The sequence below is a fragment of the Rissa tridactyla genome, chromosome 7 (assembly GCF_028500815.1).
Source record: "Rissa tridactyla isolate bRisTri1 chromosome 7, bRisTri1.patW.cur.20221130, whole genome shotgun sequence".
Taxonomy (NCBI): domain Eukaryota; kingdom Metazoa; phylum Chordata; class Aves; order Charadriiformes; family Laridae; genus Rissa; species Rissa tridactyla.
The window spans coordinates 51,962,424-51,989,366 of NC_071472.1; the positions used below are offsets into that span (position 1 = coordinate 51,962,424).

Below are 26,943 nucleotides of genomic sequence, written 5' to 3' on the forward strand. Positions count from 1 at the left end.
CTTTCTGTAGGATTACAGCTTCAAGGAATGCTCCACTGACAATCAAAGAGCAGCAAAATACGAAATCCAACGGTAATGTTACAAAACACCACTTTTGTGGAGAAACAGTGACATCCAGTGGCCATTAAGTAAACCTGAATCCCTGCTACTTATGAAAACAGCCTCGATAGGAAATTCTTCAAAGACGGCAAAAAGGGCTTGCAAGCATACACTTGTGAGAATTACAGTCATTCACTTACTCTTTGTATCAAAATATTTAACAGAGACATGTCTAATTTCAAAACTCAAGCTCCAAATAAGGCTGGTTTTGGTGACACAGTGTTGTTCCATAAATACAAAACTGCGCAGCTAAGGATCTTTGAACGCAGTTACTACACAATGTCTTCGGACCTGCAGAGAAGACTGCAAAAATACCGAGGTGTTCCCAAGGTGTCTCTGCCTTAGCCCTCGCTTTCCCTATAGGATTATGTTTAATTATTAACTTGGGGCAGTTGCTAACACAGCAAAACACCGAACGTATCCAAAATGCAGTATAACAGGGGTATCTCATTCGTCTTCTTAAAACAGAATTATTTTTTTAAAAAACACAGAAGACAAAACCCCTGGAATCTCAGAATTTTTTGTTAGAGAACAGACTAGAAATTAGGTGAAACTATAAGAAAAAAGCACAAAGGCCAGTCACCAGCTCAGGTTGCAGGAGGATTAAAAGGGGTTGTCAGAATCTGCTGTCTATATGGGAGCATTTGGATTATTCCCTTTTAATAGCATACAGATTCTGGTAAAAGCCTATTAAATTCTTATTTTAGTTATGAATAGTTGGCTCTAAGCAGATTGCAGTAGCACCGCATTGCAAGAAAAACAAATGTATCTTAACATCAGTCATTCATAGTGCCTGATGCCCCTCTGTCTTTTGTTCATAACTTTTTCAGTGTAAACAATGCATGTTATGCAAATTCATATTTACATTTCCTTGCAGTTTATATGCATTTCCTAAATTCACATCATTTAAGATAAATTGCAAAGATTTTTCCTTATTAATGAAGAGATCCCTTACAGTCATCTCTTCCAGCTAGTGACTGCCATCTCCCCATTAGCTGGGGGATCAGAAGCCTCGTTAAGAAGCTCCTACAAGAGAAGCAGGAGCCCAGCACAAGCGTCCCTGTGTTCCCGCAGGGAGTCGTCTGAGAGTCCAGCTCCACACTTCACCCAGGTAGTGCCGCAATGCTACGGCTTCTGGGATCTCACTCCTTGTGCTTTGGCTTTAAGGACGGGCTGCTCTGCACTGCTTCTATCAAGCCAAACACAGGGCTTCAGCACAAGCCCCACCTAAGGAAACCTTCCTGCAGGGCTGGGGAAAGCAGCACACGGACACATTCCATATCACGCCATTGGCTCAGGCTGCCTACACTGGGCCCGGGCTGCTCCCCACAATCACGAAATGCCTGAACATCCCCCCCTCTTCCCACTGCTTATTATCTCAGGTGGCACACCAGACCCAAGCAGGCTCCACGCACGGACCACCCACCCACAGGAACACCACAAGGACCAGCAAGAGCCAATGGTTCAACAAGGTTTGGCTCGGGCTGAACGCAGCTGGAGTGAGCCCGCCCTGGGAAGCTGGTGCAGACCCACGCAGACACCTACATGTCACCACCCTGGCGTCCCCGTTCTTGCAGAGCAGAGCAGGCCAAACCCCACAGATGGCTCCGCACAAAGCCAGCTCCACTGAACACTGCCCAGGGAGCCCGGGCACCACACCATGTTTGAGCAACACTTGTGCAACAGTTCTCCTTCAGCCGCTGCCCCTGGGAAAGGGCACCTGCCCCTGCCTCCAGACTTGTACCTACAGCAAAGTGCCCCCCACCCGCGTTATCTGACCAGTTTGGGTCTGTAACTGTTACCATACAGCACAGCTTAATTATTAGAAGAACTTGAGAAAAGACATCTCTTAACTATGAGCCAGAGGAGATAAAGCAGCTAGTTTTACCACGGAGCAAATCAGCATCAGGAAAAAAGAAAAGGAAAAAAAGTAATGTAAATTTACTTGGTGCATTATCTCCTACGGACTGTAAATTGCTCAAGGAGTTCATACAGTACTGAGCAGGCAGAGGGCTGTGAGACGTGCAGTCAGAAGTGACAGAATCAGAGAACAGCTGGGGTTGGAAGGGACCTCCAGAGGTCACCTTGCCCAGCCCCCTGCTCAGCCAGGGCCACCCAGAGCTGCTTGCCCAGAACTATGTCCAGGCAGCTTCTGAGTATCTCCAAGGAAGAGTCTCCACAGCCTCTCTGGGCAACCTGCCTAGGAGGCTAGTCTGGAAAAAACAAAGCTACAAAAAGCTCAGAATCAAGGAAAGGCAAAAGAAGCAATTTAAGAAAAGCATCTCTTATGGTAAAACCAGCAGTTGTTTACAGAACTTTAGATTTCTGCTAGCGCAGCTATGTGTAGCAGACAGGGAAGCAAGCCCTCCTGTTGGAAAAAATAAAAAACCACAGAAAACCCTATCACAGTTATAACCATCAAACCCACACTGAACTTAGTTACAACGTGCAGTTTTCTATGAAGAGTAGTTTAACTTTCTGGCCTAGATTGCATGCCAATCCGTGCCAAGAACACACTGCTACACAAGTGCATTCCTTACCACAGACACTCAGCAATGTTACGCTGAAACTCAAGAGGAACAAACTTTCACAAGAGCACTACAGTGGACAAGTCAATCAAAATGGTGCATAATACTGGATTATCAGCCAAGTGCACCAGCACAGAAACACTGTGCACACAGCACATGGGATGCCCAGACCCACATTTCACAGGAAGCAGCTGTCAAAATCCAGCAGATATTGACAGCTGTGATCCTCACAGCCAAGTTTCTGTGAACACAGATGATGACATCCACCTTCTAAAACCCACCACTACACAGATGAACTTTGCCATCCTAACCCCCCCGCCAAGTCTCCCAACCCCTTCAGGTGAGTTTCTTTAATCCACCCCATTAAAAAAATACAAAAAAACAACCCAGACTTTCATGGCAATACCCCAGCTTTGGGCATTAAATGACCACTTAAAAAAATTAAACCAGGAATACAGGCAGCCTTCCCACCTCCTTCCTGCACACCCCACACCACCAGTAATTCTCCACTGCAATTAGCCTTTTCCCACGCCTTGTGTTCCACAGAGTTCAAGCAACCACAGCAAGACCCCACACCCACCTCTAAAATTTGAACCACTTGTCAGGGGACTAGACAGTCCTTTTTCCACTTAAATACAGAAGTACTCATGTTTGCTCAGAAAGCTCCCCCCACCCCCAGAACAGCAAGGCTGATCACACACAGGACTATCTGAGTCAATGTAAATACAACTTCACACACCGCAGCAAACCCACACCAATGTATTGAGTCCCACCACCTTTATTTAGTTTGTAGCTTTCCCAGGCCTTTAAAAGAACATATTATCCTTCCTGGAAACACAGATGCATTAAACTCTTGAAGAAATAACATTGTATAATGAGGACTTTGTGGGTGGAAACAGATCTGGATTAAAGTCTTAATTTAACCACTAATACAAAGAGGCTTAAACTGCAATGGAAAAAATCCCAAGTAAGCATGTCACTTAAATGCACCATTTTTACTAGCTTGAACTGAGACAGACTACAAGTTGTGATGTGCAACAGAAACTTTATTAGCATTTCAGACAGTTGTTCAGCAGTTACTTAAGCTGGCATTAACTTTGCATTTAATTTAAGACATTAAAGAACTACAGTGCAAACACAAGTGCTATTGGCAATCTTGTTGTCAAGCAAGATGGACAATAACTTAACAGCCACCCCTCAGGCGCAGGACAAGATGCAGAGTGGATTCCTTCTGGATGTTGTAGTCAGACAGGGTGCGACCATCTTCCAGCTGCTTGCCAGCGAAGATCAGCCTCTGCTGGTCGGGGGGAATGCCTTCTTTGTCCTGGATCTTGGCCTTCACATTCTCAATGGTGTCACTGGGCTCAACCTCAAGAGTTATGGTCTTGCCAGTCAGGGTCTTCACAAAGATCTGCATGCCACCTCTCAGGCGCAGGACAAGATGCAGAGTGGATTCCTTCTGGATGTTGTAGTCGGACAAGGTGCGACCATCTTCCAGCTGCTTGCCAGCGAAGATCAGCCTCTGCTGGTCAGGGGGAATGCCTTCTTTGTCCTGGATCTTGGCCTTCACATTCTCAATGGTGTCACTGGGCTCAACCTCAAGGGTGATGGTCTTGCCAGTCAGGGTCTTCACAAAGATCTGCATGCCACCTCTCAGGCGCAGGACAAGATGCAGGGTGGATTCCTTCTGGATGTTGTAGTCGGACAGGGTGCGACCATCCTCCAGCTGCTTGCCAGCGAAGATCAGCCTCTGCTGGTCGGGGGGAATGCCTTCTTTGTCCTGGATCTTGGCCTTCACATTCTCAATGGTGTCACTGGGCTCAACCTCAAGAGTTATGGTCTTGCCAGTCAGGGTCTTCACAAAGATCTGCATGCCACCTCTCAGGCGCAGGACAAGATGCAGAGTGGATTCCTTCTGGATGTTGTAGTCGGACAAGGTGCGACCATCTTCCAGCTGCTTGCCAGCGAAGATCAGCCTCTGCTGGTCAGGGGGAATGCCTTCTTTGTCCTGGATCTTGGCCTTCACATTCTCAATGGTGTCACTGGGCTCAACCTCAAGGGTGATGGTCTTGCCAGTCAGGGTCTTCACAAAGATCTGCATGCCACCTCTCAGGCGCAGGACAAGATGCAGGGTGGATTCCTTCTGGATGTTGTAGTCGGACAGGGTGCGACCATCCTCCAGCTGCTTGCCAGCGAAGATCAGCCTCTGCTGGTCGGGGGGAATGCCTTCTTTGTCCTGGATCTTGGCCTTCACATTCTCAATGGTGTCACTGGGCTCAACCTCAAGGGTGATGGTCTTGCCAGTCAGGGTCTTCACAAAGATCTGCATGCCACCTCTCAGGCGCAGGACAAGATGCAGGGTGGATTCCTTCTGGATGTTGTAGTCGGACAAGGTGCGACCATCCTCCAGCTGCTTGCCAGCGAAGATCAGCCTCTGCTGGTCAGGGGGAATGCCTTCCTTGTCCTGGATCTTGGCCTTCACATTCTCAATGGTGTCACTGGGCTCAACCTCAAGGGTGATGGTCTTGCCAGTCAGGGTCTTCACAAAGATCTGCATGCCACCTCTCAGGCGCAGGACAAGATGCAGGGTGGATTCCTTCTGGATGTTGTAGTCAGACAAGGTGCGACCATCTTCCAGCTGCTTGCCAGCAAAGATCAACCTCTGCTGATCAGGAGGGATGCCTTCCTTGTCCTGGATCTTGGCCTTCACATTCTCAATAGTGTCACTAGGTTCCACCTCAAGAGTGATGGTCTTGCCAGTCAGGGTCTTCACAAAGATCTGCATGTTTAACTACAAAACATACAAAAAAATCCAGCTTTAGCTACCTGGTGAACCACAATCTGTAAGCGATTCCTAAATATAGGCATTATTTCTGCTGTTTCACACTATATAAATACTAATCAGTATTTAGCTTGTTGATATTTTCTACAACCGTTCTTAAATTCTTTACTCTTGACTAACTAAATCTATTTTTGAGGCTCGGTTGGGTATGTTCTTAGGTTCTTTACACTGGCGCTCGCCAGCCGCCTCCAAGACACCCCCGTCCTTGTCCCCTCCCCTGCACACACACTGCAGCAATGCGACAGACAGGCCGCAGCCCCGCAGCCTCCCGTACAGCTGCCGCAGCACCTCACGGGGGCGAATTACGACAACAGCTCGGCTGCTCCCGCCGAGGCAGTGACTCAGCAGCCCGCTTCCGGGAGAAACAGCCACCACAGCCTCCGCCATTTTTACCATAACGCTGCCTCCTCGTTAAGGAGCAATTTTATTTTTTCTATCCCTTCTCCTCAGTTCTTAACGACATGGTTCAGAGTAAGACAAGACTCTGCACAATTACTGCACTCCAACAAAAAAATACCGCCTGACGAGAACCCATCCCCGCCTTATACCTTCCTGCCCAGAAATATCGTTCCGTTTTCTTCCTTTCTCCCACTCACCCACCCACCATTCCTTCCCCTCCCGGCCCAAAACGCTCCCACCGCTCAACTCACGTCTCCGGCCCTGAGCGTTGCCCGTCCACACCTCCGCTCAGCTACTCGGCAGCTGGACTCTACGGTGTGACGCAGCGCCACACCTATTTATACGGTTCCTGTCATACAGGCCCCTCCCACCTAAACCGACGTGTCCATCCGCCTCCCAAAGTAGTCCCAAACAAAAGACCACTGTTATGAAAAATACTCGCCTTTCCCCCTCTCCGATCCCTCCTCCAAGAGGCAAGAGAGTCCTGCAGTCTTAGCGTGGGGCCTCAAAACCTCAAAAATGTTAAAATTTCTGAGGGCGCGGATGGATCTAGCGGTGCGGTGAGGCGGCTGATAGTAAGACCGGGAAGTCCAGCATTGATTGGCACAGCAGCGAGCACGGTGGCGCTGATTGGTTGATCTGAGGGGAAGGTGGAGTAGGGCGCGGGGGGCGGCTGTAAGGAAAGCTCTGGAAGATTCGGGTGCTGCTCGGCGCCGATTGGTGCGCGGTGAGGTCAGCGCTGTTGCTAGGGGGGAGCCGCCCGGCGGGGGCAGATTTCGGCGCGGAGCGAGCTGCGCGCATGCGCAATGGCGGTCCTGCAGCAGGCGGCGGGAGGGGGCCCGGAGGGAACTGAGGAGGGGTTTAGTCCCTGTCTCAGCCCCAGACAGTGGTCAGGGACGAGCCTGGCACGGACAACGGGGGCAGAAGTGCCCTGGGGAAAGAGGGGTTACCCTTGGTTTTGGCTTTTTGTTGCCCCACAGGGATACCAGTCCCTCTGACAGACCCCCTTCCCTGGGATGGCGTGAAGCGTTTGTGGCAGAGCCTGGAATAGGCTGTAGGGCTCATCATGTCGTCTTGGACTGTGGAGAAAGGCTGGGAAGAGCAGAACTGAGTTGGCAAAGCTGGAAAAAGATGTTCTTTAGAAATTTGGCAAGTGTTGGTGACTCCTGGTGCGTCACGTTTGCTACGGGCTGAGCGTGGCCCTCGTCATGCGGCCCATTTCCTGAGCAGCCCTTCGAACCAGGCTGACAGCTTAATTCCTTAATGTGGGGTTGCAAAACAACCCCTGTAATGAAATGCTGACATTTGAAATTCAAATGGCTGTTTACTTGTCTGCAAAACAGGAAGCTTTGATCAGGTTATGGAGCAACTTCCTTCTGTGAACTGATGTGGAAATGTGTTTGGTGTTAATTAAGCTTCATTATACCTTTCAGACTGGCTCTTAACTCGTTTTATATCGTATCTGGAGTACACAAAATCCAGAAAGGTTTTTACGTGGTAGTGTTTTATCTGCTGCTACCTCCTTCAGTCAACCCAGATGAACTTGCTGTTAAATCCTCCACTCAAAGCCTGAGCACACATGGGAATGGCAGGGTTCAGTACACAGCTGCTCTACTTCTCTAAACAAAAAGCAACATAAAACGACCAAAAAACCACCATCACAACAACGCTCTTTTGCTTTCCTTTCCCCTAACAGGGCTTGTGTCTGCTAGCACCTCCTGGCTTACAGTAAAAAGGAAATAAATCATCCCAACAATAATTATTCACATTGTAGAAACAGAAGAGAGGAAAACTAACTGGAAAGTTCAGAAACAGCTCCATGGCAATAACCAACCTTGGAAATACTATTCAGCTACATAAATTTAGGACAAAAGGCAGATTTAGGCAATATGACGTTTGTTTTCTTTATGCTGCCAGTTTTGCTCAGTGTTTCCAAAAGGTTCGTTTTGTTTGCATGGTGCCAGGGTGACTAAATATTTAGTTTGCTCCAAGGCCGGCCTGTGTGTGCTGCATATCCCAGGCGCTGCTGCAGGAGCTCCCCCAGCCAAACGCCACCAGTAACTAATATTTACAGATGTGAAAGGCCACTTCTGCTAAACTGGAAATTAACCACTAATTAACCGCTAACCTGCTAATCTAAAGACTGGACCGTGTTTGAGCACATCAGACTTGTATTAACGATTTTAGTGTACATGTCTTTGTTTTCTAATGGCCCTCTAGATGGAGAAGGAGAAATTTCTATCATTTTCCTTCCCTTATGTGTAAACCAGAAAACACAGGAGCGCTCTCGTTTTTTTCTTAGTATGGCTAAATCCCACGACTAATCTGCTTTCACCATTGTTGTTTGGTTTCTGTTTAAGTATTCAAATCAACAGATCAGAATGAAGTCCCAACAAGATGGGTCCACCACGGGTAGTTCTTTAAACATCTTGTTAATAATGGCTCCTGAAAAATCCATTCTTCAGGGAAATGACGTTACCCAAAGCAAGCGCAGGCAGCAACGTGCTGACATCGAATGCAGACTCTACTTTAAAAACAATTACGGATTACATTCATCAATTCCATGCAAAAACCCTCATTATTTTCCTCAGTTATCCCTCTGTCAAAAGAGATACACAAAAGAGTTAGGCTTTGTGCACACAACTGCAGGGCCTAGCAGAATTAAACTAATCTCCATAGCCTGCAGGCGAGGTACTCTACACAGGCCACCATTAGCATTTTGCAGCCTCCACTGATTGGATTCATTTAATTCTCCTAACTATTAATCTGCGATAGCCATCTATGTGCCTGTATGAGCCCACCTCTTTTGTTCCGGGGGGGCGGTGGGGGGGCGAGTGGGCTGAATACAGAGAGCTGCTTAAATACCTCTTTTCCTGTCCCTTGCCTTTCTCTGTGGGGTAAAGTCATGCCACTTCATATCTGCATAGATTCTAAAGAATCTAGTACTTCAATCATAATTATTATCAAATTGAAGGGTACTTCTTTTTAATTGCAGGCCATATTCTGCCTCATTTTCACATATTACGTGTACAGAACAATCTCCCAAGCTGGAGGTGATGGCCTTGTGACTTCGTTTTACTGAATTTCAGCTTTACCTTAGATATTCTTTGGAAAATAGTTTACTACCTGAATTTGATACAGATCAAGGAGATGTGATTATTCTTAAATGCTGTGGTAACTGTTGTGGTTGTACAAAGCGTATGTATTTAACGTATACGCCACTCCTCCTTCAGTAGCTGTTGGTAAATAAGAATCATCAAGCAGCTGACTATGAACTGTATATAAATAAATGCAAAGCTGAAAAAACAAAAATCTGTATCTTGTGACTGGCTTGACTGCACAGGTGGTTCCAGCCTTTGCCAGGGCATGGGGCCCGCAGTTGGGAACACGTATTTCTTTCCAAGTCGTTTCGAAAGTAGGTCATTGGGCAGTACTACAAAGCAACCTACTTTCAGCAGAGAAGAATCTGAGGTCAAAGAAATGTTTCCAACGAATCTGTACCTTCTAGAACACAGGCTGGGTCTGTTTTTTATGTACACTAATGTCCTAGCAACAGCGTATCATTTCTACACGAGCAATGTCAAGTGAAGCAATGTGTTTATCTTTAGTTAGAAGGGTTTAACTTGGGACAGCGAGACAGTCAGGCGATTTGTGTTTGTGCAGCAAGTCCAGCACAGTTCCTTTGTTCAGATAAAAATAGGGCTACTTGCCACAGGGAAAAAACAATGTATATTCCTATCTCAGAATATTACTCATACCTACCTCAGGTCTCTCACTGTGTATGACACAGGATAATTATATTTACCTGTTTACAGTTGTGGAGATAAATATTTTCTCCCCAAACCTGTAACACTGCAGTAAGGCCCAGTCTCTGCGGAAGTTCCAGCCATAAGACAAATAGAGCTGAGGCATGTTACTGCTTGTCCTTGTACTGCCCAGCTCAAGGGTTACAAAAATAGTGAATCACAATTCAAAGTACTATGAGATTGACTGTAATATGAGATTACCAAAAAAAGACAACTATCTGTGTTTTGTTTTTTAAACCTTATGCTAAAAATGCCTTAAATAAAGTTTTTAATAAGCTACCAACTTCAGGAGCTGAAAGCTTAAGAAAAACAAATAGATACTCAGATTTGTAGTAAAAAGGGCGATACTCCTCTGTCTCCCTGTTTGTTTAAAGCCTATTTTGACTTTGCAGGACACACGGGATACAGCTTTAAGATCTGTGCTGCCAGGATAAACAGGCTTGGGCACATCTTTGACCCAGAGGAACATGTGGCAATTCACTGTGCTTCTGATGTAAGGAGACTTCTAAAGGGCATTTTATAAAGACGCCATCAGCCTAAAATCACAGGTTTGTGTCTGCGTGTTATGCCAGTGAAAGCAACAATTAATAACTAGGTCTATTCTAAAAATTACTTGTCTGCATCTTTTCAGTCTACCTCCTGCCTGGGAGTGTTTTGGATCTGATCCAAGCTGCACTGCAGTGAAGGAGCTCCCTTTGTTCCTGTTCTCTCTGCTGCGTCTGAGCCGATTTAGCATGTGGTTTCTGGGGTGAGGTTTTCCAGCAGGATAGGAAAGCAGCACCTTGAAAAACAGAAAAACGTAAGTCCTAAAACACTGTTAATAATTATTAGCATGTTTCAGTAGAACCTCTCTAACAATGAATAAAACCGAATACTGTCAAGGCCATTCTGACCAGACTTCGCCCGTTGGTTCAGATGTGATACCTCCTGTATTTTGTCTTCAGATTCAGCTTGGATCCCTTGGCGGTGAGGAGAATGTCCAGAATGCTCCCCCCTCCACAGCAATAAGACTAAAATCCAAGCACTGACATTTTCCTCCCCTGCACAAACTATGTAGTTTTAACTACCTCAGTTCCTTTAAGTGTGGCATTGGCTATACACTACTTCTAGTTCCCTAATTTTCAGATTTTCAGAGCATCCACAGTTCCTAATTCTCTTGAACCCACAGCCCTGTAACTGCTTTCAGTGCTGCTTTTGCGATGAAAATGCCCTTACAGACAGAATCCCGACGCGGGCTGCGAGCCAGGTCTGCAGAGCTGAGTCATTGTTATACAAGCAGAGCTGAGATGGCACAAAAAACCACCTTTGTACTTTAACATTAAACCACGTCAGCTGTTGAACTTCGAATATCACAAGACACCTAAAGAGAACAAGCAGTGATTTACTGGACTTTTCCTCTTGTCCATCCCACCATCTTTCTGAATAATTCTTCTTTCTCCATTTTTTCAGAAAAGCTTTAGCAAAAGCTTCTTCATCAAGCTTCTACTAAAGTTTGGCAAACATTGCAGCAGATTTGGAGGTAATGTACCAGCGAAAGCTGTTAACTCTTTGGGCGCTGGGGAACACCTGCCGCCCAGGTACTGACAATACAGCATGAAACCACTGACATGTAGGGCTTGCAAATCAGAATACCCATGAAATTTATCATCAGCGAGAGATCCATTATAAAGTCTTTAATTGATTATTTATGTGAGAGCCACTTTTGAGCTTTAAGAGTCCTTTGTAATAAAATATGAAGCAAATAAAAAAGGAGGAAGAATTTCTTTACTGTAGCCTTCTGAAACAAAACTGCATTTTGTTCTTCCATTTTGTCTCCCAGTTCTTTATCCTGAAGCATCACAGCGGAACAGAATTTAGCTTCTCAAAATACTTTCTACATTTAAAATATGTTGAACCAATTGTGGAGCAGCACAGAGAGCGATAGATTTGCAGATATTACATGGACTGCATGTTCACTCATTTTCTCACTGAAACTGCTCTTTGAGGGTGTACAAGTGCTAATGTCTCCTGGCTTGCAGAGAGGAGGTCATTTGTGTGAACTGATCACTAACAAGCTCCTAAAATATGTTCTAGCTTTCAGTTTAGTGCAGTTAACTGTTTTTAGAAAAAGACAGACCATGTAGGCTGAAACCTGCAACTGCTGCTGGCCATACCCCACACTGAAGGCAAATGAATCCATTCTGCAAACCGCCCAGGCTCAGTTTCAGTTTGTCGTCTCCAGTTTCACCTCAGTGACTTTTCCTCCCAAAATATAAGATGACTAATACAAAATCTAGTGTGACTAAAGGTATGGGAGTGGCGCAGATCAGGAACTACAGATGAACATGCTGGCATTGGCCAGAATTTGTCACATACGGTATATTAAAATGGTTCCATTAGGATGAGTAACCGGTGCAGAGGTTCACATGAGGAGTAACAGGAAATTGTAACTCAGTGCCTTTTCCCATCATCAGAGCAGAGAGGTGCTGAGCCACGGGGTTGTTATGCGAGTGCTGGTATGTGCCATCTCAGGAAGCAGCCTACACACTGTAGTCACATGTTTTTAAAGCTGTTTTCCAGACCAGAGAGCGCTGATAGCTGTTTCATCATTGTCCAGCTGCTTTGCTATATTCCTGGCTGAGACATGACCCCACAACACACTGTCAACCTTGTTTACATCTTTCCCTGTTCCCCTTCTTGAACCGAGCAAGACATTCAGTCCCGTTGAAAACAGAAATTCTTGATTATAAAATAAATTTCCAGTCCTGCAACACTGGCCACAAAGATTCATCTTTGGGGTGATTTTTTTTCCCCAAACAAAGGTGACTTGGACACCTACAAGTTTTGTACTTCTCCCTTGCACTGAATAGTTTTACTTGAGAAACAGCATTGCATTTCAGATATTCAAGAATAAACTTTTCTAAGATATTTGCCAGTAGTTGGGTGCTTTTACATTTTCCTAGGCTTTTTTCAAAAAAACCAAACCAAACCAAACCAAACCAAAACACAAACCAATCAAGATAATACATAACTTTTCTTTTTTTTTTTTTTTAAGAAAAAGGTCTGTACTATCTTGATTGTTTCCCTTCTTAAGACTTTGGTGACAGAATTTCTGAAAAGTTGTCTAGTGGGAATTGTTTTAGCACCCATTTCTCTGCAAGGCTGACACAATGATTTCAAACCTCTAAACACATGTCCGAAGGCGCATCCTGATAGACTGCAGTATTGTTAAACAGCAGCCCTGGTTCTAATTGAGGGGGTGCATAGCAGAGATGTGAAGCAATATACTTTTAATAGCACCTCGGGTCTGCAAAGTACCTTGACATCCTCCAATACGTGAGGCTTATAATTAAAGGAAAAACCTCCTGCTTGTGGGTAACTGGCGTTTTGACCATTCCGAGGTGTTTTGCAGGGAAGAGGCGAGCCCGCTCTCCTTTCGGGCAAACCGGCTTGCAGCGCGGGGTCTGGATTTTCCTCCATTTCCAGTTTTTCTCGCTCACGGTGTCCCGCTCCCCCCGCGCCGTGCCCCGTTACAGCCGGCAGCGGGGACCGATGCCAGGAGCGGAGCCGGGGACCCGGCCCGGCCCGGCCCACCCCGCTCCCCAGGGCCACCCCGCTCCCGCGCCGCCGCGGCACTGCGGCGCCCCCTGGCGGCGGCGGGGAGCAGCCAGACTCGGCGGCGCATGGGGCGAGCCACGGCGGGCAGCGCCCGGCGGTCCCGGCGGGGCAGCGCGGCCGCCAGCTCCCCCGCGGGCCGGAGCCGCCGGGGGCGAGGGGAGGCGGCGGGCGGATCCCCGGAACAACCCCCCGGGCCCGGCGCCTTCGATCTGGGGGCGCAGAGCGGGCGCTGGGCCGCCTTCCAGGAGCGGCACCGGCTGAGCTGCGAGGAGGCGGCGCGGCTGCTGCTGGACGCCTAGTGAGTACGCGGCCGGGGCGGCTGGTCCCGCCGCCGCCCGGCTGAGCCGCCCTGCCCGGCGGCTCCTTCCCCCGTTAGAGCGTCGTCGTCTTGGCAGCATCCGCACAGCAGAGTCAACGCGGGCTTCCGGAGAGCCGCAGAGAAGGGGAGGGGGGACCGCACGCACCACGGACAAAGTGGCTTTTTATGCTAAAGCTTCCCGTGGTTTAGGGCTCTCCCATCAAAAAAAAAAAAAAAAAAATGCCCGTGCGGAATCCGAGGCCCAGCTTCTAAATCCCCACCCATTTCCTCATCACTGGCCTGAAATCAGTAGCTGTCCGTGGGAGTGAAAATCGGAAAGGAAAAGGTTTTCCCTTTGCACTTTGCGTTGGATCTATAGCATGGGGATTCTGCCCAGTCACTATGAAGGCGTCTTAGGGGAGAGGGAGAAGCACAAGCTTAGAAATTCCTTGATCGTGAAGTTCCTCTGCAACTACAACACAAAATAAAATGCATTTCAAATATTACGTAGAATCCACTTATCTCTGCTTTTCCCAGCTTTTAAATGGAGGAATATTGGTAGTGCTGGAACAATTGTGGGAAAATTCAGTTCCCAGTTCCAAGAGGGTTCTCTTGTGATACCAGCACTCCTTTCCGTGCATGGCTAATGCTGCAGCCTGGGTCAGCATTTTGACCTGGACTGTGGCAGGGAGTATATATTTCACATTGCATGCGGAAGGTACTTGAACTGTTGCTCTTCTTTCCTTTTCACCATTTTAATTAAGCCAGAAATGTAATTGCTGCAGAAGACAAAAGCCGTCCTCTACCTCACTTTGGCACATTTCATTAAAATACATTTGAGTGGATATATTTTCTGGTGTTGTGCAATTGCTTAAAGCAGAACTGAATGATGTAGTATACAGCCTTACTGTTTGCTTGGCCAAAAAAAACCCCAAGTATGATGACAAAACCTGTTGTTTCTCTCTCCAGCGAATATAGAGGCTTGGTCAAACACACGGGAGGCTGCCACTGCGGAGCCGTCCGCTTTGAGGTCTGGGCTTCAGCAGATCTGCATGTTTTTAACTGCAAGTGAGTCTTTTTTTTTGCTCCCTATTCTCAATGATGAATAAAAGCTCGTATGATTTTTCAATCAATACCTTAGAGCTAAAAGAAGATGACACAACTGCAGAACATCCTCTGCGCTGTTTCCATAGGGTATAACCCTAATTATGTCCTGATCCAGTATGGATCAGTGCTGGTGATTTCAGGTCCTGCTTCTTTGTGCAGGACTTGAGGTGTCACATCCATGCTCATGCAGAAAGTGTCAGGAGAGATCTAATGAGTACAGGTGCTCAGCCATCTGCTTTATGGTTCCTCTAAGTGCAGTCTGCTCAAAGCACATCAATCCCTTTTTAACTTGGTCTTCTCAAGGGAACATTACATGTCTGACCACGTCTGCTTCAAACTACAGTGTCTGATTCCAATAGTGATCCCCCTTCGCCTGCTTCTCGCTCATGGGTAAACTTCTGAATCTTACTTTCTTGTTTGCAAGGTAATTAATGTTGGCAAAATTGGCAACGCCTGGTCTGAAAGATTAAATGGATTTCTCAGGGCTAGAGTTTGTCCTTGGTTTGTCTGTTGAGAGTTGTATATGTGAAGAAAAAATGGCATATCATGTTTGATGTAGGAGAATACCTCCTCAGTGTACCTGTGTAGGGTCAGTCTGTTCCATGGGTGTGCTTTTAGCTTGATCTGATTGCTGTACTACAACTTGTCCGCTGCTTCTAGAAAGCTCTGCCTTTTCTTTTACAGTTGCAGCATTTGCACAAAGAAACAGAACAGACACTTCATTGTCCCAGCATCACGTTTCAAGCTGCTGAAGGTAGAGTAAGAAAGAAGCAAGAGGACATGAACACGAGCAGAATAATCCAGTGTTATCCTCAAAAATGCAACTGGCAGCCAGTCTTCTGTCCTAAGTTTGTCTATGGCTGGTTGGGGGAAATGGCTGAATTTTATGCCATTTGGTGTGGGTGTTAGTGCATCTTAGTGAGCTGACATTAGAGCTCTTGCAGTTCTCAGGCTTGACTGGGATGGACGCACGTAGATACAAAGCACAGGGGTTCAGAAAAGGAGCATGAATGCAGAACTCTGTATCTCAAGTAAAGACATGAAGGTGGTATTTAAAATTTTACGTTTCTTAGCTACAGGCCCATAGAAAGTAATTAATATGTCTATTTATGCGGAAAACTTACATTGCTTTTCATTTGCTTAGGGTGCTGATAATTTGACAACGTACACCTTCAACACACATCGTGCCCAGCACACGTTCTGCAAGACCTGTGGTGTACAGAGCTTTTATACTCCTCGTTCTAATCCAGATGGTTATGGTAGGTAGAAAGAGTAAACTGTGGTAACCAAAGCTAACCACCAAGTGAACCCTGAATAAAGACTCCGTTGGCTACTAACATTACAGCAGTGAGCCGCATATGTCTTAAGTGTTTGTTCCTAAAGTGATAGATATCTGGAACTGCGGCCTGAACCTGTAGCACCTCCAGAAGAAACAGTCTTACCTGTGACTTGTGGGCTTCTGCCCACGAGAGGTTTCTCATCAAGGCTCCTCAGCCTTAACCGAGCATTTACGATTCCCTGAGATGCCCCATCCCACAGAATGGTGGTGGCATCTCCCACACTTTAACTATGAAAAGCAGGTTTCTGTGTACTCTGTCTTTCTTCAGGAATAGCTCCCCATTGCCTGGATGATGGCACCGTGCAGACCATTGTCACAGAGGATATCAATGGCAAGGAATGGGAGAAGGCAGTGAAGGAACATAAGACCATCAGAGACATGTCAAAACCCTGACATACCCTTCCAGCAGCTGAACTTGAAGCATTGCCATGGAACTGTACTCTGGGCTCTCCTGGGGGAGGGTTGGCAAAATCAGTCTCTACTTTGTGGTTATCTGTTCTCTGTTTCTTAAATAAATCTTTCTATGCTGCCTGTCCCATTCGTGACTTTCAGTTTTCAAGCTACCTCTGTTCTATAAACCACTGCAGGGCTTGCTGTTTTGGTACTTTGCCCTTAGCTGTGCTAAAGTTTAAATCACAATAAACAGAGCAAAGTACAAAAAAAAAAAATTAATTTTTTTATGGATATTTCCTGTGTTTCAAGCCTGGCTTATAAAAATGCCCTATATAAGATAATCTCTTGCTTAGGACATAATACTAACTTACACTGTTTTTTTCTCCGTTGACTTCAATGAATTGAGCATGGATTTAGAGTTCAAGTGGATTTGAAAGAGCTTACCAGGCTCATGTTCAGTAAAGCGTAGGCTCAAGTTCAGAAAGCATTTACACAGGTGCTTAGCTGTATGCAAGAGAGGGGCCACTGAAGTTATTCATGTGATTAAGTTCTGTTTTGCTTAAGTCTGGACTTACTCATGGTCTTAAAGGCTGAGTAAGCATATGGTTAGGCACTGACGCATGGCCAGGGAACAGAGGTCAGCACTGTCACACTCTTACAGCAATGGGCACGTACTTCAGTACAACCAGGAACCCGTTTGTTGTCTTCAGGAGGAGGATGTGTCCACAGCAACAGATCAGGATCTGGTAATTTGGGCTCTGATCTTGCCTATGCAATGACCAGCTGTGCAGAGGCAAAAAAGAGGCCTCTTGCAGATGCGAGCCCACATTAATGAGTGCAAAGGCCTACAGAAATGTTGAATATTCCTGACTTTGCTCCACCATGATCCCATGATCCCACAGAAACCCAAATCACTAGTAAAATCTCTACATAGACTAAGAAATGAAACCCTGAAAGCTGCTTCGCTTACCTTTTAACGTAAAGACAGAGGATCTTTAACTCTTGCACTTGTCATTTACATAAGTGGAACAGCTTTTGAAACATCTCTTGCAATTTTTATCTCTGCTTGTGTTCTATAAAAGACCAAGTTACAGTCTGGGTCCCTTAAGCCTCATTCTTACATCCCGTTGAGACTCCTGTGAGTTGATCTCAAGCTCCATGTTTTCAAGCAAGAAGAAATGCTCATGTTTCATGAGGAACATGCCTGTAACACAGTGTGTATGAAAGCAGCAGCAGTTGCAGCAAAGATCAGTGCAATTAGAGAAGTTTGTGTGGTTTCTGATGTTTTATTCATAAGCTCTGGCTTTTTAAAGTTCCGACTGAATAAGACAGGTCTTGTGGTTCTAGTTTTATCTGTGGCGATAGCATGATCTTTGAAAAGTCACTCCTGATATTTGGATTTTACAGAAGCACCAAGAGATAGTTGCCAAGCAGTCTTTGCAGCTATATCCTCTTGGGGAAAAAGTAGTTTGTGCCATATCTTCTCCACTGGAGGATACTCCTGCATTTTACTCCTAATTAGGTTAATCCAAATTTCTTAACCTATTTAAGCTTCTGCGGTGAGAAACTGGAGTAGTTGTTGAACCCTGTTCATCTCCATGTATGAGGCAACAAGATACTCACAAACAAGTTCATACAGCCTGTTTTTTTGTAGTCTGAAAGAATGCTACACAAAGAGAATCGTGTCCTCTTTGGCATGTAACAGGTGAGTTTTCTTTAGTCCATGGCCTGACGTGGTCTTTTATTCATTCTTTTACTCCTGAAGTTGAGCAGCATCTCTTTTACAGAAGGCGGAGTGAATTGATCATCATATAACGTGAGAAACGCATATAGATGTGGCGAAACCAGAGAAGCTGGCTGTGATGACACCGCATGGCTTTCTAAAAAGAAAAATAGTTGAGAAAGCATTACAAGAACGTTCCAGACCTAATGAGAGGGCAGTTTCCTAGGCCTCTTTTGAAGTTCACTGCCAATTCACAGGACAGCCTGTTTGCAGTGAGCAGGGAAGAAGTCATGGGAGGTAGAAGGCTGCCTATTCTATAGGGCCAAAGGGCAGGGAGAAGCCTGTCTGCCCCTGTGTGGCTGGCGTTCAGAGGGCTCCTGCTAGAAAGGACATTATCAGCTGTAGATTGGTGCTGTGAGTTTCTTTGTCACATAACTCCTCCTCCCTATGTGATCTCACACCTGGGTGTTCACATGCTGGGGAAGCAGAAACCCGATAGGTGTACGTCTGAGAACACTTGGCATGCTGCTTCCGATCATAGATTGCCCGCTAAACCTTAACTTAACCTATTTATAGTACACCAGCTTAGAAAGGTCAGATTTCAGAAACAAAAACCACAAGTGAATAGAGCCACCTTTGTCAGAGCAGTTTCCGTACGTAAGCAGGAAAATTCTGTAATTTGTGGATTAACAGGACTGTTTGCTGGGCGAATATTTTCATGCTATGGAAGGGGAACTAATCAGATTCTGGGAACTGTGGACTAAATGCGTGAGATCTTATGCAGCAAAATAGTTCAAAAAATACACAGTAGAGAAGGGAACTCGTAAAGATCTTTGGACCACAAGTTCACAAGCTGTCTCCATCCTTAGTTAGAGCCAAGGACATTGTTCCTGGCATGCAGTCATGCCATTCTTGGACAGGCCACTCACGTGTTCAGAATATTATGTTGGACCCAGTCTCCTTTGAAATACATCCTAGACACAGTGTAAAACTCAGTGCGCTGTGACTACTGAAGATCTCTGAGCTGCAAATCTGCTCAGCCCCATCCCGCTACCCTGAAGCAACCTGTCTTGTCCGTTCATGTTTTACAAATCACTAATGAGTGACATTTATAATTCATGTATGTAATTATTTGTGAAGTTCTCTGTGAATATGACGCTTCTGACTAATGTCTTCGCAATGAAGATGAGCTACTCAAACAGGTTAAGCAGGTACCACTCATCTCACCCTGGCTTGTTCAGTCTCCTCCTCTGTGAGTACGAAGAGTGCATCTCTGGGCAGGAGGCAGGAAAGGAGTACATCCAGGACGGAGGTGTACTTCCGGAAGAGATTTACTGATTCAAGCACGAGCACACGGCACCCTACACAGGGAAAGAGGGTAAATATTTCAAAACAACAACATTCTTGTAAGGTTCCCACCTCTCCAGGCTCAGCAGATCTTTGCAGGCTCCCCTGTACTGCTGGCCGTGGGGACCCTTTTTGTGCAAAAGAGGAACAACTTGTACTTGTGCTTCCACCAGGATCTCTTTGTGCCAGTACATGTCAATGACCATTTGTACTGGTTCTCGTTCTGTACGTGGTCTGTGGAAAGCAAAGCTAGCTCTGAACACCAGAGGGTTTGGGGGTATTTTTGGTTATAATTTAAATTACTCCTACGTAGTTAGACTCAAAGGGAGAAGCACAGGATGGCTCTCTGAATGCTGGCACTACATCATATAATGGAAACGTAAAACAGGAGCACAAAAACATTCAGCTACAAAAATGAATTTTCCTCTTTCTATTCCAGTTCTTAGCTACATAAAAAATATTTAAAAGATTCAGGAATGGCCGTATCAAATATTCACTCATGTAGGCAGTTACACTTTAACAGAGTTCCAGAATTCATTGCTCAGATGTTTGTGATGAAACAGATGCAGGTAACATTTAGAAAGATCCCACTGGTGCGGAATTTTTTTCTGTTTTAAACAGCCCCCTGAACTCAAAAGTTAATTGCTATTTTTTTTTTACCATGGCTAAATTGTCTTCACTGATGAGCTCAGAGCTACTGATGGTCCCATTAAGAGCCTGCAGCTCTCAAGGGAGCTGCTTTAGGATTTCTCAGGGTTTGGAAGCTGATGTGATTATGCTCCACGCTTCAGACATTGTATTACAGTTTGACAGAAGAGGCCAAAGTCACAGTTTACACAGGTGGTCGCATATACAATTAGATTTGCAATGAGATTTTCTTCAGAGTGCCCTTAAACAGTGAAACTATGCAAAGGAGAGAAAGAACAATGCTGATTTGCTACAAAGGCTGCCTAATGGACCATTTTAGTGTGTGAAGCCTGTGCTCATGTCTAATAATGCTTGAGCTGTTATGTCCTCAGCACAAAGCGAACTTTGCTCAAATACCCTCTGGGCTCTAAAACGTAGGGAGGACTTGTGTCCTTCTAAGGGAAAAGACGCTCTAGGACAGGGGCAGAACCAAACATCTTTTCTGAAAAGAGCAACTATGTGAGGTGGGTTTCTGTGAGAGAGGTGATGATGCCTCTGCTAGGAGCCCTCTGTGCAGATCTACAAAGGAATCTCATCCCATGAGGATCTCAACAGTCAACCTGCTGCTAACTTCCCTACTCCGGACATTTGGTAGATCCTTCAGTCTAGACTCATCAAGTATGAGATCGAAAAGCAAAAGTTGCAGCTCTTATGCTGAATTAGTTTCCTGGAGACACAAGGGAAGAAGCCCCCAAAAGTCTCCAAGGTAGAGCACGGTACTCGAACAAACAGCATGCATGGGATGGTCCTCCACAAATCCACTCACAAGTGATTTGTGTCCCCTGCCTCTTCCCAGCGACACTAACTCATTTCACTGCAAAGAAACATCTCGCTTTTATTCCAACTAAAGCCTGCAGGACATGGCAGCCCTGACGGACTCCCTGCAGCACATCTCCAGGATCTTTCAATTCCTTTCTTTCTTCTCTCTCCTTCAAGAGAAGGCTGTACAATTTGTTCCAACTTTTCAATAGCCTTTTCCACTCTCAAAACCAAAACTGGTTACTCTTCTTTTCAGTACCACAGAAGGCTCCAGGACCATGCTCCCCTTCCAGTTCTCTTGCTGCCCTGATCCCGGGACACGACTCTCCAGCAGGGCGGACAGAGCATTCAGAGGAGATATTTTCTCCTGCTGTGGGCAGCAATGGGCAGGGTTAGAGGCCTCAAGGGAAATCACCGTCACTTCCATCTAGACAAACGCTGAAATAAGTCTGTGCTGTGCCGGAAACTGGAGGAAAAGCTCTCCTGAAGCTCACGGACGCTTGCTGCGGGCCCGGCCTGCCAGGAGATGGCGGTGTCCGCCAGCTGCCGAGGGAGCCGGGACCCACCGCCCGCTCCCCTGCCGGCAGCGCCCTCCCCGGGCCGCCCAGGTTAGGGTCACTTTTGTCACTCTCCTGTCTTGTCTTAACTGTGTCAGTTCTGTGCCGTGTCCCTGCTCCCGTCCTGCTGCAGCCTCAGCCATCCAACCCTTGCAAGGTCACCGTGCCCGTCCCCGCAGAGCAGCAGCTGTGCAATGCCATCTGGAAGGACCGATGGCTCTGCCAAGCTCCCCGCAGAGAGTCTCCCTTGGACGTGCGGGAATGCAGGCAGCTGTGTGACCAGCATGGCCCGTGCCACCTCCTGACGGCCAGCCTGAGCCCCCCTCTCACTCAAGGTCCACCTTGACGAGTGACAGACGGAGCAGTTGCTGTTTAGCTGCCATAAGGTTTCAGCTTGCTGTTGCAAAGGATGCTCTGCTGTGACAAGTGTTGCAGTCACACACAGAACTGCCCTGACAGCTCTGTTACTCCCATTAAAGACACTTCTTGTTTCCAACTAGCAAACCTGGAAGCAAACATGATGTGCCATGAGTAGGGGAACTACTTTTCCAGCCGTTCTGCGCAGCGATCTCTGGTCTGCTCAGCAGGCCCCATCTGCTAGTGGGTATTTTCAGGGAAAAGAGTTAGTACAGAGCTGCACTATGTCACAGCAGAGGAAAGGAATAGCTATGGATCCCCTTGCTCTTGTAGGCAGCATTCCCACTGGCCACCCATTTGCTTTTCGATGGTTACTGGGGAGGACAGGGCTAGAGCCAACATGGGGCAATGGGTCTTTCCTTTCCTGGATGGTTGTTAATGGGCCCTGGCAATGCCACCTGAATTCCTACTTGCAATGATGGGAAGAGAGGCCTGCTGTAGGGTTATCCACCACCAATCTCTGAAGCCTGGGCTGCTCTGGTAACAAAGTATTCCTCACTTGTTTTTTTCCTCTAAGAAATATTCATTCATGCGGCAATTATACCCTTTTGTTCCCCAAAGCTCAACGATAAGTGCTCAAAACAACTGCAAGGGATTTCAGTATTGATCAGTCTGACCTCCTGGGCCCCCATCGGTCAGGTCAGGCAAAGCAACGGCATTCAAGCCTCACAAAATGAAGGGCACTGTAAGAGTCTCCTGTGTCAGTGATATGACAAGGATCTCCACGTGCTGACAGCAAAGGCTGCTCCGCATGGGAACGTGAGATGAAATGAAGCAGGGAAGGAATGTACAGTCCAGGGAGAGATGGAAAAGCGTTCAGAGAAACAGGCTGCTCCCTGCCAAGCAGGGTAGGAGAAGCGCTGCCATTGATGAGTCTACTCCTATGACACCAGCAGGTGAAGCTTTTCCGAGCCTGTTGTGACTGTGACCTGGGCAGGATGGGATTAACAGTGTAATACAACCCCTCTAGGTTGGCAGAAAGGGCAAGATCAATATAGCTAGTGGATTAGGCCTAGAATAGAAGTGTGTGAAGCCTTGCAGCCTGTTCAGCTTGGCTTTCTACTTCCAAATCACTTATGCAGCAAGTATGCCTAGAATGAGAGGACTATTAGCAGATCTGTGTGTACGAAAGGCTTGCGCTGCTCCTGACAGACGTTAGCACACCAATTCTTTCGGAAGAGCCCTGGTTATAGCTGGATGGGGCCAGTAGCAGGGGTGGATGCATATCCAGCAGCTGTTTCAGCTTCTTGAAACAAATCTATGTGCTTCTGCCTGGGCCGGAGAACTTGATTACAGATTATAAAAAGCCTGTTGTGTTTATGCTGGCTAAAGGCATTAGAAAGCAAAGCAGGATATTTAGGGTGCTCATTTGCATATCACTGAGGCAATGCAAGCTTAGCTGGCTTTTGCATTTGCAGAGAGTTTTTCTGTGGATTCCCGGATCACATGGGCTTATACAAGTTCACCCACAAATAGTTCCCTCTTACCAACGGGAAAGCAGCACATTTCCATGGTTGAACATGCCTTTCAGCTCTATCCAGACAGCCTCAATCCCAGCATCACTCTTGTTTCATTAAGTCCCTCTGATGCACAGCCCTGCACGCCTGCCAGATCAAATTATAAATACTGGGAATTTCAATGAGACTGGAACTATATTTGGAAAGGCTTAGCGTAAGCAGCAGCATGGGAGCTCCCCGCTCCTTTGGTGTTTGTAGGTCATGTCAGATGTGATGTAATCAGAGCAGCAAGGCTTTCATATAGCTTCAGGAGTCTCTTGACGCTGCTAGAGAAATGGAAATGTTGTCTATACGTGGGTCTGTTTCAAACCTGGACCGATTTGAGGCACAGCCCATATTCAGGACCATAGCGTATCTAACAAACCTGCATTAGCAGCACGTGAAGGTGGCTCAGTCTAGAGAAGGCCTGACATCTAGCAGTGACATCTACCACTGCAGTTCCTTGTTCTTTCTCTGTACTGCACACAGCACACACAGAGCTCTTTATTGCATCCCAAAGCTGAACAAAGAAAAGGTGCTAGGAAGGAAGCTGGCATTAATACTCCTCTTTCATAGATGGGGGAATTGAAGAGTCTAGAGTCAGAACTTAGTAAAAGGACATTCTGCCATCTTGGCTCACGCTCTCTCCATCAGATCTTGGCCTGCAACTTGCTGCTAGCAGGGAATTAAAACTGATTTGCTGTGACACATTCAAATCCTACAATGAGTTGGGAATTAGCATTAAAGAAACACAGTCCGGGTGACTGCTGAGGGAGCAGGAGGTTCACTATGTGGGCCTGGTTGAGCCACCTTCCTATGTTCTGTCCTTCCACAGAGTTGTCCCTGTGGCAGGCACTGTTTACTAGAGATAAGGGCTGCAGATCTACATGGGGACACCAGCTAGAAAAGGGGTTCAGGAGCAACCTGCTTCTGTACTTTGCTTCTTTTTCCTACTTGTACAGGTAGTTTCTCAGAGACACTCGCTCATTTACAGGTGAAAGAAGCCGCTCCAAAAATTTGTTGTGCCAGTACAGATTTCAGATACCCTTCCCATACTGACCACATTTTGATGGAAGCTTGGCTTGGTACATGCAACCATTTTTGTCTGAGCTGGTAATGGTTTCTGAGGTCCTTGTCAAAAAAAAAAAAAAAAAAAAAAAGGCTTCTAAGAAAGATGTGACCAAAAACTCTGGGACTGATCTGAGAGACCTGGAAATAGCACTCACATTCACATCAGACAGCAAGAGGCACAGGCCAGACACTGAATCACACCACCAAGACAGGACAACCCCAAAGGACAGAGAAAAGTGACTGTAGAGAAGCCTGAGCTGGTAAAAAACTGCAGGGAGATAAAAGGGCAAGCAAGAGTTCAGCTGCGGGTTTCATTTGCATTGCAAATAGCAGTGAGTTAGGCAGATGAAACCCTGGACAGAACATTCATGTAAACGATTGCCTAATGCCTGCAGGGTCATGGATGTAATGTGACATACCTTCAGGTAACTTCCGCTTTGAATGCAGGTACCTGCGAATGAAAAGATACATGGGGGTAAACACACAATGAAGTTATTGAAATCCTGATTTCACAAGCATAAACTCTGGACTCTAAATCAGCCCTTCTCTCTTAAAGCACACACACATTTACAATGGCTAATCTTACAAGAAAGTTCAGGAGCCAACACTAGATGCACATGTCAGGCAGTGGTACGCCTCATTCCCCACACAATTCTGCCATTACCTTCCTCATCCTGGCTGCTGCGACACAGCACAAATAATCTCCATAAATCCAACTCGCTCTCCAACTTCTCGTATTGCATTAAGGGAAACTGCAAGAGGCTGCCAAAGGCTATTCGCCTCCAAGAGCACTGGCTCTTTAAAGCCTTGTGTCTGCTGACCAGGACTCAGCGGCAGCTCCCATTTGGAAACCAGATTCTTTCTTTCTAACCCATGCTGGCACTGGGACATCTGAGAAGCTGCTCCGACATTTTGCTCGCTAAGACTTTGATCCCTTCATGACTTCGTCCTGGGAAATCTCTGTAGCAAAAACGCGTCCCTCAGAAACAGAATGAGGGGACCAGCGCAGGAGATGTGAACAGTGATGGTAATCCCATCAAGAAGTGTAAGCAAATGATCCTGATACGGTGAAGGCATCAGAGGGTATTAGCTTCAATTCCTTTTTAATTCTCTTGTTTTTCCTGTTCTAGCCTGTGGTTTGTGGCTTCAGAGCACTTCTGCTCACATCACCATTTGCATCGCCTCCAGATTTGGCCCATCACAGGGATGGGAGGAAGCAGGTCTCCAGCAGATGGCACTCAGAGCTGTCCCACACCCAGGCTTGCTCTTCCATAAGAAAAAAAAATCCAAACAATGGAACATTTGCCAAAAGGAGAAAGGAAATAAAAAAGAAAAGTTATTTAACCCTGTGTAATATTTAAAGAGATTGTTATCATCTTCTAGTGGTGTATTTAACGAAGGACAGTGTGACAGTTCATATGCAAATCAACCAGGATAAAACATACATTACATGTAAACTGTTATGTTTCTCCAGTCACTTTCAAACTAGGATTATCTCTGGCTATTGGTTAAGTTCAAGGAAAAGGATTAGCTACACAGGCGTAGACAAAATAGGAAGCACGGAGTAATGAATACCCAAAGCAATTCAAAGCAAAAGTCAAGCCAGAAATGCAGGTCACGGCAGAACTCAAACAGCCATCAGAAGACATATGCTTTAAATAGATTCTCCTGCCAATGGTCTCCTCTTCTCTAGAGCCAAAGATCTGCAAGCAATACCATTTTCGACTAAACAATGGCCTTGTAATACTAACTTGGCCACCTTCTACCCTGCTACTCAAGTCCTACTGTTCTGACAAAGATTGTTAAATGTTGCCTTGTAAACATTACCAGCATTTTTTGGGGGCGGGGAGGAAGGTTTAAGCATCTCCATTAATGTCTGCTCTGCTCTTCTGCCAGAGGTTTCTTCCCTCCCCAGCCAGAATCTGGCCACCCAAAGAAGTGATCTGGCACTTGGTAAAGCTAGCAGGGTGGGAACTTCTTAAAACAGGCTTGGAGAGATAGAGCAGCGAGTGGTTGTGAAATTTGGCTAACTATCCGAAGTCCTAGTGTCTGTTCTGGGTGTGCTGCTCTGCCATAGAGGGACCTTCAAAGCACTAACTGACAGCAAATTAAAGGATGTGAAGAGCTGCTCCAAGAGTGAACTAATAATAACCATTCCTGGCCACCAGAAACAGAAGCAAGGAGAGAACCAGTTCACATGGAAACATTTCAGCAGGAGCAGAGAGCATCTTTAGCATGGAAGGAAAGTTTGATTTGGCAGCAAATTAAGGAGTTTGTGCTTGTGTAAAGGTTCCAGGAGACACAAACTGTATTCTGGTTACTGAAAGGTCCTCAAGGCTGATGCCAGGCAGACCTGAGACTGATCGGGAATAACAGGCACGAAGAAACAGATTCTCTCCTTCTCCTTTTTGTCCTGAGCCAAATGCTTCAGCAGGGCTCAGTGCAGAGCTCTGGGAATGGGCTCCACCCAGCTGTGAT

At 46.2% G+C, this 26,943-nt stretch overlaps 3 protein-coding genes across 7 annotated transcripts in view; 1 reads left to right on the top strand and 2 right to left on the bottom strand.

Moving 5' to 3' along the window:
- Positions 1-3,652: 3,652 nt before the first annotated feature.
- Positions 3,653-6,275, bottom strand: UBC (ubiquitin C). 3 transcript variants are annotated; one of them, XM_054209326.1, is made up of 2 exons: positions 6,120-6,275; positions 3,653-5,418 (listed from the first exon to the last, which is right to left on the bottom strand). In XM_054209326.1, the coding sequence occupies exon 2, from the start codon at positions 5,410-5,412 to the stop codon at positions 3,811-3,813; it is 1,602 nt and encodes a 533-aa protein (XP_054065301.1). In that variant the 5' UTR covers positions 5,413-5,418; positions 6,120-6,275; the 3' UTR covers positions 3,653-3,810. The 3 variants fall into 3 exon arrangements, with proteins under 3 accessions (XP_054065301.1, XP_054065300.1, XP_054065302.1); XM_054209325.1 differs by lacking the exon at positions 6,120-6,275 and adding an exon at positions 6,074-6,092; XM_054209327.1 differs by lacking the exon at positions 6,120-6,275 and adding an exon at positions 6,018-6,078.
- A 7,029-nt stretch (positions 6,276-13,304) lies between these two features.
- Positions 13,305-16,549, top strand: CENPV (centromere protein V). Its single transcript, XM_054209339.1, has 5 exons — positions 13,305-13,569; positions 14,539-14,637; positions 15,361-15,430; positions 15,821-15,935; positions 16,284-16,549. Exons 1-5 carry the CDS (start codon positions 13,337-13,339, stop codon positions 16,406-16,408), a joined length of 642 nt encoding a protein of 213 aa, XP_054065314.1. The 5' UTR covers positions 13,305-13,336; the 3' UTR covers positions 16,409-16,549.
- Positions 13,522-26,943, bottom strand: part of PIGL (phosphatidylinositol glycan anchor biosynthesis class L) — a 65,534-nt gene continuing 52,112 nt past the window's right edge. Inside the window, exons 5-9 of one of the 3 annotated variants that reach the window (XM_054209338.1) lie at positions 24,885-24,916; positions 24,455-24,525; positions 19,359-19,492; positions 17,379-18,288; positions 13,558-14,041 (exon numbers count right to left, since the gene is read on the bottom strand). In XM_054209338.1, the coding sequence (XP_054065313.1) occupies positions 19,463-19,492; positions 24,455-24,525; positions 24,885-24,916 (133 nt within the window). In that variant the 3' untranslated portion in view covers positions 13,558-14,041; positions 17,379-18,288; positions 19,359-19,462. Of the gene's footprint in view, positions 14,042-17,378; positions 18,289-19,358; positions 19,493-24,454; positions 24,526-24,884; positions 24,917-26,943 lie in introns of all 3 variants that reach the window. The other 2 variants (XM_054209336.1, XM_054209337.1) reach the window with 2 other exon arrangements.

What these genes read in the sequence shown, in the direction of transcription:
- CENPV (XM_054209339.1), top strand. Translation starts at nt 13,337, where the DNA reads ATGGGGCGAGCCACGGCGGGCAGCGCCCGGCGGTCCCGGCGGGGCAGC. An exon ending in CTGCATGTTTTTAACTGCAA is followed by an intron (nt 14,638 to 15,360) that starts GTGAGTCTTTTT and finishes TTTCTTTTACAG; the next exon opens with TTGCAGCATTTGCACAAAGA. An exon ending in CACGTTTCAAGCTGCTGAAG is followed by an intron (nt 15,431 to 15,820) that starts GTAGAGTAAGAA and finishes TCATTTGCTTAG; the next exon opens with GGTGCTGATAATTTGACAAC.